General features: G+C 60.0%; 1 protein-coding gene and 1 long non-coding RNA gene across 5 annotated transcripts in view; one reads left to right on the top strand and one right to left on the bottom strand.

Annotated features, from left to right (window-relative positions):
• Rgs12 (regulator of G protein signaling 12) overlaps nt 1-16,278 on the top strand; it is a 115,251-nt gene extending 98,973 nt beyond the window's left edge. For 3 of the 4 annotated variants that reach the window (XM_046423449.1, XM_046423450.2, XM_046423452.2), the window contains 9 exons: nt 295-371; nt 1,926-2,120; nt 2,334-2,407; nt 2,893-3,019; nt 4,201-4,297; nt 5,714-5,793; nt 6,211-6,364; nt 7,862-8,428; nt 15,836-16,278. In XM_046423449.1, the coding sequence (XP_046279405.1) occupies nt 295-371; nt 1,926-2,120; nt 2,334-2,407; nt 2,893-3,019; nt 4,201-4,297; nt 5,714-5,793; nt 6,211-6,364; nt 7,862-8,428; nt 15,836-16,041 (1,577 nt within the window). In that variant the 3' untranslated portion in view covers nt 16,042-16,278. Of the gene's footprint in view, nt 1-294; nt 372-1,925; nt 2,121-2,333; nt 2,408-2,892; nt 3,020-4,200; nt 4,298-5,713; nt 5,794-6,210; nt 6,365-7,861; nt 8,429-15,835 lie in introns of those variants that run through there. The other variant, XM_058572448.1, reaches the window with a different exon arrangement.
• On the bottom strand, nt 8,524-10,452 carry LOC131423371 (uncharacterized). Its single transcript, XR_009224839.1, has 2 exons — nt 10,329-10,452; nt 8,524-9,422 (listed from the first exon to the last, which is right to left on the bottom strand). It is a non-coding gene; the product is annotated as an uncharacterized LOC131423371 (long non-coding RNA).
• Nucleotides 16,279-17,018: the final 740 nt, after the last annotated feature.

Here is a 17,018-nt window from a genome sequence, read left to right as displayed (position 1 = left end):
ATGTCTGCATGTGACTGAAGACACACAGCCTCTCTGTGGGGCACCTGCCATGACTGGGGTGTGAGCTTGGAGCACACAGGGCGGTGCAGGGCACAGGGCACAGGGGTGATCCGGCACAGCTCGGGGGCTGTGTCAGCCCAGGCTTTTGCCTCTGTGAGCAGGAAGTGCTGGTGTTCCTTTCTGTCCTGTCACCTGTTCAGCCCATGGGCAGCAGGTGGGGGTGGGGTTTCTGTGTGTAGTGAGGAGGACACACCTGTGGCTTTGGGCTCATCTGAGTCTGTTTCCCTCATCAAGATTCCCCTCATGCCAATGGAGGCCTGTGCCGCCGTGAGTCCCAGGGCTCTGTGTCGTCGTCAGGGAGCCTGGACCTGGTGAGTTACCACCTCCCCTCGCCTCAGGGACACAGGCTGTACCCACCAGCTGATGGATGAAGTGTGTCTCATGAAAAGCCCAGGGATCACTTCACAAGCTGGGCACATGGCAGCAAAGAGCAGCTCTCCCAACCCCGGGTTCCTGGGTTCTGGAGGCAGAGTGGAAAACTATTTGGTAGGTGGGGAGGGGTGCTTCTGAAGGACTAAGTTAGTGTTGGTTTTATTTCTTAAACCCTTTGTTCTAACTTAGTTCACATTTGTTGAACCCCTACGTGGAGCAAACGAGCTGCTTTGAACCCAGGTGCCCTGCCGCCATCCTGTTAACTCCAGCATGCCTGTCTGTACCGCTGCCTGCAGGGTCTCCAGTGCTTCTGCTCCCCCAGCCCACCCAGGGAGCCAGGCACAGCCGGTGACCCCCACTCTAGCTGTCTCTCACTCTCTGCTTCTGTGCTCCTTCTGGCCCCGGGTTCCAGTGTGGAAGGCGCTGGTTGCATGGGTTAGGATCTGCTAGCTTCTTAGCTTCTGTCTGACAAGAATTTTGGGAAACCTTATTGGTTGCCGCATCCTGCCATTCAAAATTGTCAAGTGGAATTAATTAATGTAGACTGTCATTTCTTCTTCAGTTACACTAAGTACTATTTAAGGGGTTTCCAGCCCTTAGTTAACTGTTGCTGCCACCTGGATAGTTCAGAACAAGAATCATTTGTTACTGTGCTGTCTGTGGGTCAGTTGGGTGGTCCTGCTGACTAGGTTTGCCTCATGCGAGTCTCTGGTCCCCTGGCCTGGTGGCTGGTGTCCTCATTCTGACCCTTGGCTGGCCATGGGACTATATGCTCACCATCATCCAGCAGCCAGCCCAGTCTTACTCCTGTGCTATTCCCTTATCAACACTGTGGGGTCTCAGGGACCAAGCGTGAGCCGAGCAGAGCGGCCTCTGGAGGCCTCGACTGGCATTGGTACTGTCAGCCCCATCTGCCAACCCAGGATCCAGGGTGGCCATGCTCCTCCTGGAAACAGCTGAACGGATACAGGGAAGGGCACTGTTCAGAAATGGTCCCAACTGGCCCATTTTCTGAAATAGTGCCTTGGTGAAAGGGACTCTGAGGCCTTGAGGCAGAGCTGGTGATGATGAAGTGGCATCAGGCCAGCAGAAGGACGCCTGCAGGGCACTGCTGATGCAGAGGGTCTGAGAGACCTGGGAGGGCCAGTGCCATGCTCAGGTGGCCTGTCCTCATTGCTTTGGTACCATGAGCTGCCATGTGGCTGTCTGCTTCCTGGTCAGGATGAGATGTGGCCAGTGACCCTAGCTATGTGGGGCTCTGTGTCCGCACAGGACAGTCTTGCTTAGATTGACAGCCTGTAAAGTGCATTGCCCGTGTTCTGAGAGGTGGGTGCCCTTCCTTCCCAGTGATCAGAAAACCCAGTAACAGTGGGGTTGATCTTGGGGATTGCATGTGGGACAGACAGCTTGTTGGGTCCCTAAGCCAGGCTGGGATCAGCTCCAGGAGGTTCCGCCTACACCTGTGACTGACTTGCCTGTTCCCTGCCCCGTAGGCAGAGACCAGCAGGACCTCTGCACCTGAGAGAGACAAGGCTGCCAAGCACTGTCGTGTCCACCTCCCGGACGGGACGTCCTGTGCCGTGGCCGTCAAGGCAGGGTTCTCCATCAAAGAGGTCCTGGCTGGACTCTGTGAGCGACATGGCATCAACGGGGCTGCTGTGGACCTCTTCCTGGTGGGCGGGGACAAGGTACAGGCCATGTGGACCTGCCAATGGGCTCCTCTAAGTGCGTTTGGCTGTCTGGTTTCTCTGTGTTGGGTGGGCTTGCTGGGAGTGGCTGCGTGTGACATGGGGCTGGCACCTGGAGAGGGACAGCCTTCGCTGTGCAGGGCTATTTCGAAGCTGCCCTTTCGTTCTGCACAGCTGTGTGCTCCCCTCTAACTGTGGTCTCTTTGTTCCAAGCCACTGGTGCTGCATCAGGACAGCAGCATCTTAGCCTCGAGGGACCTGCGCCTAGAAAAGCGTACTTTGTTTCGGTAAGAGAATGATGCATGTGCCATTTGGAGAGTCCTCTGGTTTTCAGGACTTTCCCCACATTGCCAGCCGTGCTGCTGGCCTGGGCTCTCCCCCAGTGGATGTGCGGTTGTCCTGTGACAGGCCGTGAGGACCGGCAGGTGCTGACGATGGCGGGTGGGATGCAGGTGTCCTGCAGATGGGCTGCTCTGGCCCTAAGACCGCAGAGGGCAAGGGAGGCAGGCACTCTCTGCCTGGTGGGCGTGTGAGGTGGCCAGACTGCACCGCAAGCTCTGGATGTCTGTGCAGGACGAGTTCTGTGACCCCTGCTCAGCCCAGCTCCACAAACCAGAAAGAACTGGGCTCCTGCATGGAGGAAGGTGCTTACAGCAGGCTGGGCCAGTGGCTGGGCCTGCCACACTGTCGTGGTTCTGCACTGGTGCTCCCGAGGTCTCCCAGCAGGCATGGGTATGAGTGCTTTATGAGTGTTTTCATGCTCCCTCCCCAGGCTGGATCTCGTTCCAATTAACCGGTCGGTGGGACTCAAGGCCAAGCCCACCAAGCCTGTCACAGAGGTGCTGCGGCCAGTGGTGGCCAAGTATGGCCTGGACCTTGGCAGCCTGCTGGTGAGGCTGGTGAGTGTGGCCTGCTGTGGCCTCCGGGGCTTGCTCCTTGGGGACGAGGGCAGAGCAGCATGACTCGCCTCAGCACTGTCTTCCCTGGTCAGGGGACCGTGCCCTGTGCTGCTCTCACTGAGTGGAGATGCCTGTTGTTTATTTGTGCCGTGGTCATTTTGGAAAGGTCTATTATTTGCCCTGTGGTCTTGCTCCTGGAAACCATAATGAGAGGGACACGCACACAACCATGTGCAGATTTGCCAGAAAGCAGAGCCCTCCCACCCCACCCAGCTGCTAGGCCAGCCCTCTGCTAGGCCTCAGCGCACTGTCCCAGTTCCCAACTGCCCCTTATAGACAGGAAAAGGTCCACCCGCCCCATTGTCGTGTGAACGAGGTTAGGGAGAGGAACACTGGGCAGCAGGATAGCAGTGCCCCTTCCCCAGCCCACACCAGTCCTGTCCCCATGGGCACTTACTGGCCAGCAGCGGAGTCAGCTGTCTGGCTGTGCGGTGCTGTGTTGGCTGAGTGCTGTGGTGTGGAGTCTGCCTCTGTCTTTCAGGCAGTCAGTACAGGGCAGGCTGCAGCTGGAGCTTGGGGGCCACAGGGCACTGGCCAGCCCCTCCCGAGCCCATAGTCAGCCCCAACATGCATTTGATACTCTCCATGCTCTCCTGACTGAGGGGAGTTGAAAGTGCCGAACTTTAAGCTCAAGTGTTCTTTTTTAAGCAGGGGTTTTGGTGAAGGAAAAGAGCTCTGGCCAGAGACAAGAGTTGGGGTCTGTGGAGTCGGAGCTGCTCCTGTGGTTGCTTGTTGCTCTCTGCTTTGCAGTGAGCACATGCTGCTTTCGGCATCTCTCAGGACGGTGTGTGGGACGGGCCGAGTGGTTCTAGTCACGTGGAGGCTGTGAGTCGTATTGAGACCTAGGCCAACTGAGATCAATAGCCGAGAGTGGTTTTTGAGTACTGGCAAACCTTCAGCTGCGGAAGGAGGTGTTCCAGCATGCACCAGGGGTCTCCAGTCTCCCCTCTAGTGACTGGTGGGCAGAGCCACATGCCAGCTCCTTGGGTACTGCACTTCCATTTTCACCCTGGCAGACAGCCCTGACCCCAGGGCCAGCTGGCGTGAGAGGCGGTCAAGAAGCAACTATCCCAGAAGCTCCGATCTGAGTAAATAATTCAATGCACCATTTCTGCCTTTAGAATGGAGAGAAGGAGCCCCTGGACCTTGGTGCCCCCATATCGAGTCTGGATGGACAGAGAGTTGTCCTAGAGGAAAAGGACCCTTCCCGAGGAAAAGGTGAGCACAGGCAGCAAATCACCAGCCTGCTGGGCCCAGCCCACCGCCCAGCTGCTGAGCAGCTGTGGTCTCTTAATGCTACCCCTGATGGTGTGCATTGGGGCTGAGGACCTCCTGAGGACCAGCGGACCTCCTGAGGGCCTGTTGACCCCAACATGGCAGAGGACCCTTAATGCAGCATTTCTCATACGGAGACTGCTTCAGCCCTGCGTGGAGGAGGAGCAGGACCAGCAGAAGGAGGCCCAGTTGCCTGGGGTGCATCTTCTCAGCTATAGGAAGGGGTGGCAGCCCCTGCCCCCATGCTCATGTGTCAGAGCACTGTAGCTAGAAAGTACTAGAAGGTGCTCTCTTCCTGGGAGGCCTTAGTCACTCCAAAACAGGAATGCCGAGGGCCATGCAACCTGGTCTGGGCCCCTTGGTCCTTCACCTAGTGCCCTGATCTGGGGCCTGTCCCTCTGGCCCTATCCAGCAGGGGCTGAGGCTGGCTCTCCTGGCTTGTCCTACTGTGATGGCCCATATGTGCCATGAGGCAGGTGTTCACAGAGCTCTCCCATTGGCACCTCAATGCCAAAGGCCTCTCTGTCCAGACACCTCAGGAGTCTGCACCCTTTTGGAAAACTGAGGAGTCCTCAAGGAAAGCTACTTAGTCCAGGAGGGGAAGGCCTGCTTGTAGCTGCTGCAGGCAGAGGTGTGGCCCAAAGGACTGTCCAAATGCAGGGATAGCAGGGAGCCTGTCTCCTGGGGAACTTTCTAAAAACTACGGATGCTCATCTGTGTGGAGCAGTTTGCTTTATACACAGCTATTTCACGCAACTGGCCGTGCCTTCCTCTCTGGGGCTTGGGCCTAGGTGACTCCCACAAGGTGGGTCACACGGGGCCTGGTGCAGGGCACTTGTTCCTGTCCCACTCGCACTTCCTTGCCCTGAGCTCTAGAGAGTGTCATGTCCCTGCCCCAGCCCTGGAGCCAGGTGGGCTGAGTGCTGTGTGCAGCCCCCGTAGGGCGGCCACCAGCCTTGCCTGGCAGGTTCTGCGCCTCCCTCCAGGGCTAGGCACTGTGGGGCCTGTGGCATCTGCACAGCCGAGCCTCTGGGGAGTCGTGTGCTCATGAGGCTGAGCAGGGAGCAAGAGAGCAGTGTTCCAGGGGCACTGGGGCCATGCCCAGTGTCACCGTCTGCCCACCACTCCTGTGTTAAGAGTGTGCATGCCAAATGGCATACAAAATGAGGTTTCAACACTACTCTTCCTGAAGTCCCCTGTTAAATTCGCAGAGAAGCCGTGCGGCGCCCTCACCCAGCAGCAGCGGGAGGTGGTGGGTCTCTGGCTTTAGCTACTGGTTAGATGAGGGGTATGAGTGCCTTTTGGCCTCTGCAGCTTTGGTGTGGAGGGTGCAGCCCAACACTCACCTCTTACCTTCAGCGCCCGCAGATAAGCAGAAAGGTGTGCCCAGCCGAGGGAGCACGGCAGTGAACTCCAGCCCCAGAAACCACGCGGCTATGGTAATTCCCCACACGCTCGGCCCTGCAGCCCCCGCCCCTCTCAGAGGGGCAGCTCTTAGCTCCCACCCCACTGCCATGGCACCTGGCCCCTCCTCTCCCCAACAAGCCCCCTTGTCACCCATTAACCTGGCGGAGGCTCTGTGCGCAGGGTTGGCACCACACCTGGGGGTCTCCCCCTGGCCCTGCCGGGCCTGGCTCCGCCCCTGTGAACAGCAGGCTGGGTTTCCCCTCCTGTGGTGGGTGGCTGGGCCTCACTGCTTCTCGTTCTGTGACCTGCCCTTGCCCTTGGTCTTCGGTGGTGCGTGCAGCTCCGCCCCAGCGCACCGCGTCCCTCCGAGCCTTTACCTTATGCCTGGTGAATGATGTGTTGTCATGTGTTGGAATGTGAGTAGAACTTTGACTTTCCTTCTAATGCAGGGAGAGGAAAGAACACTAGGCAAGTCTAATTCTATTAAAATAAAAGGAGAAAATGGAAAAAATGCTAGGGATCCCCGGCTTTCAAAGAGAGAAGAATCTATTGCAAAGATTGGGAAAAAAAAATATCAGAAAATTAATTTGGACGAAGCAGAGGGTATGTGTACTTTTTAAAACTTGCACGTTTTTTAGTAAATGCACTACCAGTTTCTAGTACAGTCACCAAGCCCACTCTGCCCTGTCCACAGCTGGTGACTGCAGACCTGTCACACTGAGGCTTGTGCTATGACTTTGCTGAAACCCCAGTTTTCAGGCTGAGAGCTAGGCCTCCCGTGGAGTCAGGGGGCCCTGCTGTGCCCAGCAGCACCGACTGCGCTGCAGCCTGCTCCCCCACAGCCTGACCCCTGACACGAACCAGGGCCCTATCTCGGGTGGTGGAAAGTTGGCATCAGGGGGCCATGTCACTGAGGGTCACCAGGCAGAACTGGATGCCAGTGAAAGGGAGGTGGGGGTGCCAGTTGGGAGGGCCATGGGCTTGCTGACCTCTGTTGGCCAGTGGAGGCCCTGAAGAAGGCAGCCCACCCCACCCTGGGCCTCCAGGAGAGGTGCAGGCGACCCCTGAAGACAGACTGGGAGATGAGAGCCCTGGTGGACCTTGTTTTTATTCCCAAAGCTCCTAACAAAGGGAATCACGGACAGCGGACCAGCACTGCTGTTGGGACCTGAATCGTAGTCCAGGGAGTCCTTGCTAGTCAGCTGGCTCGTCCCAGCTTTCTGTGAGTCCAACCTCACAGTAAGAAAGCAAAAACAGGACTCCTTCGGCCTCCGTGGCCACCAGGCAGAAGACACACACCCTTTGAATGTGTGCATTTCTGAGAATTATGGAAATGTGGAATTTTAAAAGATGTCTTAAGGTTTACAAATGCAGAGTATAATTTAAGTACTAGAGAAAGCTCAGTTCAGAAATCCCGTTTTTAAAAGGTGAACTTGTGAACTTGAGTTACAGTGAAAATCCAGCCCGACAAAGAAGGGTCTGTGGACCCAGTGACTAAGCCAGGACTTCCACAGAGGCAGGGCAGGTGCAAGGCCCAGGGCACCCGTCTGCCCCGAGCCAGCTTTGGGCAGGACAACCCTTCTCTCCCACGGCTTAGGAGCACTACCCTCTGCCCAGAGGTGGTGACCCTGAGTGGCAGGCGATTTGAGGGCCATCCATCCCAGCCACCCCACTGGCTGTCCCACTCTTGGTCCGGGGGTTCAGCTGTAGCTGGGGCCTCTTGCTCTGTCGTGCCTTCGTCTGGCCATCACTTCTACCTTGTCCTCAAAAAGGAGCTGGGCGCAGGTGTCAAAGGGCCCTGGACGTTAGCCAGAGACCCACAGCCAGGGCAGCACTGGCTGCCCTCCTCCACGACATACGCGGGAAGCGCAGGCTCTGTGTGCTCAGGCCCGGTGCATAGCTTGGTCCTCAGGGTATGGAGCTGCCTCCACATCCTGAGAAGGGCTCTGCTGCCAGCCGGGCCTCAGCCTCAGTCCTGTGAGGAGGCAGCACTGCGCGCTGGCCTGCCTCGGCCTGCAGCGCCCTTGTGGGTGTGCTGTGCTGTGGCATGCTTCCGGGGAACCTCTCTAAAGAGGGCCAATGTGGATTTTCTTCCAATAGAGTTTTTTGAGCTCATTTCCAAAGCTCAGAGCAACCGAGCAGATGACCAGCGTGGGCTGCTGAGGAAGGAAGACCTGGTGTTGCCCGAGTTCCTTCGCTTGCCTACTGGTTCTGCAGAGCTCGCCCTCTCCACCTCGGCCCCGGCCAAAGGCTTTAGCAAGAGACCCGTGGCGGGCTGTGGCCAGGAGCGAGCAGTCCAGCCTTCTGGGAGCTGGGAACCAGCCCAGGACTGCAGCGACAGCCCAGCCACCAGCCCTGGCTCTGCCCAGAGCCCCAGCTCCACCCACAGCCCTGGCTCCGCCCACAGCCCCCCTGGGGTCCCTGGGACTACTGCACCTGGACAGAATACTCCTGGAGAGCCCTTCTGTGCCCCCCAGGGGCAGGAGGGCACTACGCAGATCTGGAGGAGGCAGTCAAGGGACGTAGAGGCTGGGGACATCCAGACCGTGGAGGATGAGCATGTGGCTGACCTGACCCTAATGGGGGAGGGGGACATCAGCAGCCCCAACAGCACACTGCTGCCTCCATCCCCCAGTCCCCAGGACACACCCGGACCTCCAAGACCAGGTACCTCCAGGTTCTGACCCCTGCACCCTGGTGCCATCCTGCTTGCTCCCCCCCCATGGTTCACTCGAGTGTTCAATAAAAGGGAACAGCCGTGGTACGCGGCCCTCATTTAATGAGATGCTCCGTGGGGCAGCCCTCTCCTCATGGTTTTGCCTTCTGAAAGGAGACACTGGGGCAGCAGTCGAGGTCCGCACTTGACAGGGTGGTCACTGAAGGGTACATAGTCCCTCTGCTCTGCAAAGGTGCCATGGGAGCAGCAACCCAGGTTCAGTGACACCCTGAGCAGGGCTGGGACTTCTGTTAGTAAAACCTGCAGAGCTGGCGTTTTTAGTGTTTCAGTTTCAAGATTAAAAAAAAAAAAAAAAAAAGTATTGACCTTGAGCCAGAGAGCAAAGGCCCCGTGGCTCACAGGAGGACCAGGGCTCTGATAAGCTTTCAGTGGGCAGGCCGGACACCCACCAGTCCCCTGAGCCAGTTGGCCCAGGCGCCCTGCTTCATGGCGTTGGCCACCCTCCCGCAGCCGGCTGTACCTCAAGGGAGGCGTGGGCTGGAGTGTGGAGGTGAGCAGCTCGGCCTGCTGACTCACGCCCCACAGCTGCCAGGACCAGGCTGGAGCCGGCAGGGGGTGGGCCCGGGCCTGGCGACATGTGCTCACCACGCCCAGCGCCTCGACCGTGGCCTGTCCTGGGTTCCCGCGCCCCAGGCTGGGTACCCAGGATCAGGTCTGCCAACTCCATGGGCGCCCGGGGCAGTCTTCATGTGTGTCCCTTCTCCACACAGCCCGGTGCTCAGGAGGGCCGCGCGCTGTGGGCTGGGCTTCACGACGCCTCGGGCGCCAGCTGTCCTTCTGCTCTTCTGTCTGTCTGCAGTCCACCTGTGTCTCCTCTTCCAGGAGCAATAAACTCGAGATCTCTTGTCTGGTCTGGCTTACAGTTCCTTTCTTCTTTATTTGAAAATGTGCTTCCACTTTAGAAAACGGCAGAGGTAGTTTAATCTAGGGAAAGTATTACACATTTTGAGACATTAGTGGATTGACCTCAGCAGACTAGCTTTTAAAAGATACCATTCACTGAACAAAATTCCTGAGCATCTCACATGTGCCTGCGAACACAGCCTGGTGACGGGTTTGAGTGGGCTTGAAAGTGAGGAGGAGCCTGGTGGGCAGGGTTCCTCTGCCAGAGAGCCCCGTCTCCACCTCTGCCTCTGGCCCTCCTTGCCTGGGGGATGGGGAGGCTGAAGTCGTCCAGTTTGTTCCAGAAGCCAGACCCACCCCCAACTGAATGTGGAGCCTCTTCCCTCCTCTCACACCTTAGCCCCTGGCCTGGCTGCTGGGCTGCCTCTGCGCAGGACCAGAGCACGTGGTTTTCCCACTACACAGGGCCGTTGGCCTGGGCAGCGGTGCAGCATGGTGCCTGGCCAGACGGCTGCTGCTGGCTTATCCCTGGCATTTCATGGCAGAGGGCGATGGTGGTACAGTCGTGTAGAGGGTGAGTCCCCAGCACCCCGGGAGAGAGGAACCCAGGGTGATCCTCTGGCTCTGTCCTGGACATGGCAACGGCAGGAGAGGAAGTGTGGGACTTTGGCCACAGTACAGAGGTCTGTAGCTCCCACCAGCCTGTCCGAGGGTTGCTGGACAGTTGTAGGCATTGATGGCCTGCCTAGTCTTCCTGGAGGCAATGACCCTGGTCTGCAGGGCCTAGGGGTGCTGGGGCTAGACTCCTCTGTGGGAGAATGCCCTGCACAGAAGCCTGTCCCTGTGGTGAAGGAAGCCCAGTGTCCTCAGCCTCCCGATGGGGCGTTCCTCGCTAATTTTGCCAGGTCAGTGGGGGAGGTCGCAGAAAGGCCAAAGAAAGTGCCAGGGACAGCATGGGACATGTATGATTTGCCAGGGAAAGCTTACAAGAGACCAGTGACTGCTCCAGGAGTTCAGTGGGACAGGCTGACAGCCCCGTGTCCCTCACAGAGCTTCACCAGGCAGCCTCCTCTCCCTCCCTGTTGTTGGTAGCTGGCTGGACAAGTGGCATGTGCCCTCTCCACATGCCCTCAGCCCCACGCCCGGCCTCACTCGGGGAGGGAGGTGCAGAAGCAGTGACGTCATAGCACGCGCCTGGCAGTGTGCGCTTCTAGCCAGCACCCCAGGAGCGGCTGGGCATGTGAGACGTCGCTCTCTGGATGGCACTCCTTTGCCCTAGTTCCTGTACACAGAGAAAGCCACGTCCTTCAAGATGACATGTGTCCTGCCCTTATTTTCCTTAACTTGACTGGGTTTGGAGAATGGAAAGGGGCCTGCAGGGACGTGCTGTTGTGCTGTCTTCTCAGGGACAATGCAGGCACCTTACTTGCGAGCAGCATGAGTCTGCTCGCCGCTCTGACTCCATTGCTCAGGTCTAGAGGTCCAGGCTCCACCGGGTGCCCTCACTGATTCTAACTGCTGTGACTCCTCTCAATGACGTGGTGGCCACGATGGACATCCAGGGAGGGAAATACAATGTGGCAGTGTGGCCATGTCCTCAGGACTCCCACCTGACCCTGTCACCAGGGGCAGGCCACCTGCATGAAGACAGGCTTCGCTTCCCCGCACGCGCGTTGCCTGCCAAATAACCCAGGCCCCCTCCTTGCCCCAGGCTCTGCTTGGGCATGTGAGGTGGAGATGTCAAGTGGAAGCCGGGTCGGAGCCCAGCTTGGCACTCCGGGGTACATGGGCTGGTGTGTGTGCACATGGTGTGTCAGCAGAGCATGTGTGTGTGTGTGTGTGTGCGTGCGCACATGCGTGCGCACACCTGTGTGGTGGGCGTGTGTGCCTGGCTGAGTCCCTGTGGCTTTGCGATTTTTTTTGTCTTGACACAGGAAACTCCAAATTACCCGAGTCACCTCACTGTGGGGAAAAGCCAGGAGTGTCCCCTGCTTAGAGGCCCGGCCTTGATCAGCCGTCTTGGGTCCTGCATGGAAGAGCTTTGTTGAGGCATTCACGAGGGCGTGTGGGCCAGGAGCAGAGGGTTGAAGGCCAAGTGCTGGGCAAATCTCAGAAGGCTGCCTTGCTCTTGGTGTTCACGTTGGCTTCTGTGGCACTGTGGCACTTGTGTTGCCTGCGCCCCACTCCAGCCCCACTGTTGCTCTGATTACCCCACCCCACGACCTTCCCATCAGTGTCTGCCTGGTTTCCAGCAAATGCTCCGGGGCTGCTGGGTTGTGTGGCCCAGCTTTTCTGGGCTTATGACCCAAGGCACTTTGACCCAGTGAGATGCAGGTCTGTGGTGGTGGAGGCTGAGTCAGACCCACTGAGGCACCTCTTCCCCGGAGCCCACCCGGCTCCCAGGTTCAACCTCCTTGGGGTCTGGCCCCTCATGGCCACCACCCCACCTGCCCTTCTCTCCCAGCACCTCGGGCCCCAGCAGGGCCCCAGGTCATGTCCCTGAGATCCTGTGGCTAAGCTCCCCACCAGGACTCTCCACGTGGGTACTCACCCCCCAGCAGGGACTAAGGCCTAAGATCAAGGTTCAGGGGTCATGCCCTCATCCTGGGGCTGGAGGTGTGGCCGGGTCCCTCTTTGCCCTCCCCTTGCCTCTGCCTAGACACCTCCCTGGCCCAGCCGCAGCTTCAGGCCTACTGAGGCCCGCGTGAGACGGGCCTGCCTGGCCTCAGCTTTGTCCGGAACTTCTGAGGGAGGCCCTGTCCAGCCACTGTCCCCAGGCGTTGTGTCTCAAGAGGGGCTGGTGGCCCCTGACAGCCACAACACAGCTCAGACCTCACCCTCCCGAGCTGCCACTGGTCTTCAGTGGAAGAGGCGGCCATCTACCAGTCTGCCAAAGCACTTCCTGTACCTGAACTCTGCCCAGTGGCTGCCACAGGACTCTGGGCCCAGGGTCTGCTGGCCCTTCCTCCCTCTATTCTCATGAGCTTCTTCAGCCATGGCCAGGCCTCCTGCCCATTCCAGGGGCTTCCCCATTGATTCTTAGGGCTGACCAACTGGCCCATCCACTGTCCCCAGCCCCTGGCCTGGGTTGTGACAACCTGGTCCCTAGCTGCTCCCACCACATCTCCTCCACCTGCCCTTCAGACGTCCAGGATGATCCCAAAGGGAAAGACCCAAATCTGTGAGTGGCCCACAAAGCCACCTGTCCCACCCCACGTGCTCTCCGGAATAAGCTCTTCCCAACCCTGAAACCTGCCCTCCTCCTCCCCCTCCCCCGGTGGCTCCTGTCTGTAGCCCCTCCCCAGTGTGGGTTTGCTGGGTGCCCCCTCAGCTGCCCCCCCCAGCCCTGTCCACCACACCCTCTAGCTGCAAGCTCACGTGCAGCTGTGGATCTGCCCTGCAAGTTTGCTGAGTGAGCAGCTCTAACCCAGCCCACTGTCACTGTCACCATCCTGGGCTGGGCCTCTGTGGAGGCATGCAGAGAGCTTGGAAGTCCTGAGCCAGAGTAGGGATTTAGTGGCCACTCTCTCCCATGGGGACTGCAGGATCTGGCAGGCCTCAGTGGATGGGTTGCCATGGGAGGGACCCTAGCCTCTGGCTCCCTCTGCTGGCCCTTCCTCCCTCTATTCTCATGAGCTTCTTCAGCCATGCCCAAGGCCTCCTGTCCCTTTTTGGCTGATGGAGATACTTGGGACCGAGGAGGTGTCAGGACTAGTCTGTGCAGATGATTGGGAGCATGGTGGCAGAGTTGGCGGCACTGTCTGGGGGAAGGGAGAGCCCCCTGGGGCAGTGGGATGGGCAGCAGAGCGGGACCCCTGGGAGAACCTGGCGGGTGGAGGGCTCAGCCTACACCCCAAGCCTGCCTGGCCCTGCTGTCTGCTGCTCCTGTGAGGGCCCAGCTGTGGGCCAGGAGCACTGGGCTGGGGCAGGGGTACTTGAGCTCTGCCAGCCCAGGTACAGCCCAGAGCCACAGGCAGCCCACGTGCGGGTGTGCTTGGGCAGGTGAAGAGGGTGCCCCAAGGGTGTGTGTGTGTGGGGGCGCTTCTAGGCTCCTGGGGCAGCTGAGTAGCAGCGACAGGCTGGGTCAGCTCAGGGCAGGGAGACATGCAGGTGGCCTGCAGGCAGGAGGAGAGGTCCTGGGGGCAGTGTCTGGGGGAAGGGAGAGTCGCCTGGGGCAGTGGGATGGGCAGCAGAGCTGCCTTGCTCTGGGCTTTGGGAGTGTGGGGCAGAGGTTCTGAAGGGATTGGCACCAGCAGGCAAGGCCACTTTGGACGTAGCCAGCTGCAAGTGGCCCCTCAAGCCTCACGGGGTCCTGTTGTGCCTGCCTGGGAGCACTAAGGAGCCCAGCAGCCAGCAGGCCCTGGCACCGGCTGGTGGCTGAGTCAGGCAGGGGCTGCTACTGCTTAGGTGGGCAAGCTATGGCTGCCACTCCTTGTGCGCACTTCCTCCGTCCTGCAGAAGCTCCTGTCCTTGCCGACAGGTGTCCTCCCATTCTAGCACAAGGACTGCCCTGGGGTGGAGGGCCTGTCTTCCAGGTGGGCATGAAGGGGAGAGCTGGCCTCCTGCTTTGTGTGGGGACCAGGCCCTCTCAGAGCCCAGCAGTACTCTAGGCAAATGCCATGCCCATCCTGACCCTATAACCCGGCATTTAGATCCTGGGGGCAAGCAGGGGACAGGTGGGGCAAGGCTGGGTCCCAGCTGGCCCTAATGGAGTGTTTATGGGGCTGGCTGGGAGAAGCTTCTGGTCTCTGCCATGCCTCCCTTGGGAGAGCTGGTGCTGGCACGTGTGGAGGCCAGGACGAGGCTCTTCTGCTGCCTCCACTTGTCTGAGAGGACTGGTTGGGCACCTTCAGAGGGACACCACGCCCTCTGCCCACAGGCCAGGACTTGCTCTGTGAGGCCATGTGGAAGCTTCTTCAGAAAGCTTGGGGCTGAGGGTGAGGTGGGGTGCAGGGGTGTGGAGCAACCTGCCAGTACAGACCCTGGAACTGGGGAGGGCTCCCAAGGGCTCACCTGTGGGCAGGAGCCTCCCCCCTTAGATGAGGAGAGGGTCGCTGGGACTTCCTGGGCCCCACCCCATGCAGCGCCCCCCTGCCCGCCTTCTAGGGTGCTCAGTGCAGGGAGCTGATGCCAATCTCAAACTGAGTCACACTCCATGAACACCGTGTCCACTTGCCTGGGGACCCACCCTGGAATGATCACGTCTCCATCCTTGAGGGACAGCCAGATGCCAAAGAGTAGCCCCAGGGTGAGGTGGCTGGCAGGAGGTGGGCCTAGCCAGGGCCTGCAGGGGTTGGGGTAGGAGCCAGACTGGGACCCACTTTGCTGAGCAGCCTGAAAGAGGGGCCTCAGCACGGAAGGGATGATCATGTGGCAGAGGGCAGGGTGGGGGAACGGACAGGCGGCTGGAGGCACTGGGAATGGTCGAGGCCACTCAGGACCAGAGGCGTCTGTGGCGGTGCAGCTGGCCCAAGGCAGCCAGGCCAGTCGACACCCAGATGGCCAGGTGGGGGACAGCTGGAAGCAGGCCGAGGCCCTGCTCCACCCTGGCCTGTGAGCTGCCTCGAGAGTTCCTGCACTGCACTGTGAGGCCCATGGGTGGAGATGGCCCTGGCCTCCCCACCCTGAGAGCAAGCCCTAAGGACAGGCCCCAGGTGGGAGTAGACAGCTAAGGCAAGGTAACAGGGACCTCAGTAGGTGGCCTGGCCCTGTCCTGAGCTGCAGAGGGGTGAGGGAGGCTGGCGGGTGTGAGTCTGGGGGGTGTGATCGGGCAGGCAAGGCAGTTCGGGGGCTTCTCGTGGACACAACTTTCCCACTCTGCTGCAAGAGGTTGATTAGACCCAGGGCACGGCCACCTCTGTGTCATCCCGGAGCCCTTTCTGCCACAGCAGCCCACATTGGTGTTTTCACCTCTCCCCACTTACAGCCCTGGTAGCAGGCAGTGTGGCAAGGAGGGCATCAAGCACACCGCGAGAATGAGGTGGCGCCATGGAAGGTGCCCAAGGCAGAGCAAACCATGGCCACCCAGCAACATGGGCAGGGTGCAGGGGTGCAGACTGCAGGAAAGGGCCCCATGTGGCCTGGCACAGACGAGGGTGGGGTACAGGTGTTGGAAAGTCCTGTGACAGACGGGAGGCCATGGCAAGGACTGCCCAGGGTCCCCGCAGCACTGGGGCCTCACTCCAGACCAGCCTCATGGTCATGGCTTCTTGGCCGGCTGCTCTGCACAGTGCTGTCTGCAAGGGCACCAACCTCACTGTCAGCAGGGCCTGTGGGTGTCGAGGCTGGGGACAGAGTGCCGGCAGGTGGCACCTGCAGACCAACCTGGCACTGGGGATAGTTAGCTCCTGCCCCTGGCCCAGAGGCCCATGATTGGAGGTCCCCTGCCCCTGGGGTGGCTCTGAGGGGATCTGTGTCTGTGCAGGGCCATCGGCAAGTCCTGAAAGCCTAGGGCTGGTCCAGGCAGGTGACAGCCTCTCTCCTCCCTGTGACAGGAGGCAGGGCCCGTGGCAGCCGAGGCCTCCCGGTCAACAGGACCATCGATGTGGACCTCGTCACTGGTGTGGCGGCCAGGCTAGGCGGTGACGTGCTGGGGGCGAGGGTTGGTGGGCCCCTGATGTCAGGACGCCCTGGCCTGAGCCCCGTCCCAGGTGAGCCGGCCAAGCCCCCGGCTAGCACACACCGGGCCACCTATGTCTGAAGCTGCTCCTGGTCCCGTGCAAGCTACCCTGCCCTGACCTCCACACACGTGGACACCACCCGGCCCAGGACCTCTCAGGGGCACCTGGAGCGTGTGCCCCTCAGCCACTACACCCTCAGGAGCCAAACGGGGAGAAGGCGGGACCACCTCGTCGCAGGGCCTGGCCTCAGACACCTGCCACCAGCCCCGTGCTGCCCTCTGCCTCAGACTCTTCCCAATAAAGCATTTTGAAGACCTGCCACGTGTCGGCTTCATGCTGAGTGCTGGGGACAGAGGTGCTGAGCTCGGGGAGCCCTCGTTCCTGTGGGACTCCAGAAGCGTACGCAGGAGATGTCTAGGAGGTGACAGAGGGCCCCAGAAGACGGTGCCTGGCAGTGAGGAGCAGAAGGCCCTCCTGCCCTCTGATGTGCAGAGAACAGAGGTCACCTCGGGCTCCAGGTGGAGCCTGTGGCACTGAGGGGCAGCCTTCCCACATCAAGTTCCCTGCCCTCTGCGTGCCCCACTGCCCGATCCAGGGTCTTTTGTGTCTGTCCCTCCCTCCCCTCTTTAGGGTGACTGCTGGTGGAGCCAGGGCTCTTGTGGGAGCTGTGCTCAGCTGACCACTGAGGTCCCTTTCTTGGCACTGCCCCCACCATGGCACAGCAGGGACCCTGTAGCTGCAGGCCCAGTCTCCTGCCCTTAGATGCACTTGGAGGGTGCCCAGAGAGGGCTGTGGGGAGCCAGCTGAGCTGACGCCTGCCTGCAGAGGAGGCTGGACAGTGCCGGGCAAATGGGGAGGCCAAGGCCGCAGTGAGTCTGGTCGGAATCGAGACCCTGTGTGGCAGGAGCCCAGGGAGGAGGGAGGGCCAGCCACAGGGAGGAGTCAGCAAATCCGAGAGGCGCAGTGCCCTGGACCCGGGTCGCTCAGTGGGAGCCCCGAGGCCCGTCCTGCACACCATGCCAGAGCTGGGCGATTGTACCGGCGCCTGAGAGCTCCC

Source organism: Marmota monax, unplaced genomic scaffold (assembly GCF_021218885.2).
Source record: "Marmota monax isolate L192 unplaced genomic scaffold, Marmota_monax_Labrador192_F-V1.1 WCK01_AAM20220418_F8-fsc00009, whole genome shotgun sequence".
Taxonomy (NCBI): domain Eukaryota; kingdom Metazoa; phylum Chordata; class Mammalia; order Rodentia; family Sciuridae; genus Marmota; species Marmota monax.
This window is presented reverse-complemented; position numbering and strand designations above follow the sequence as displayed.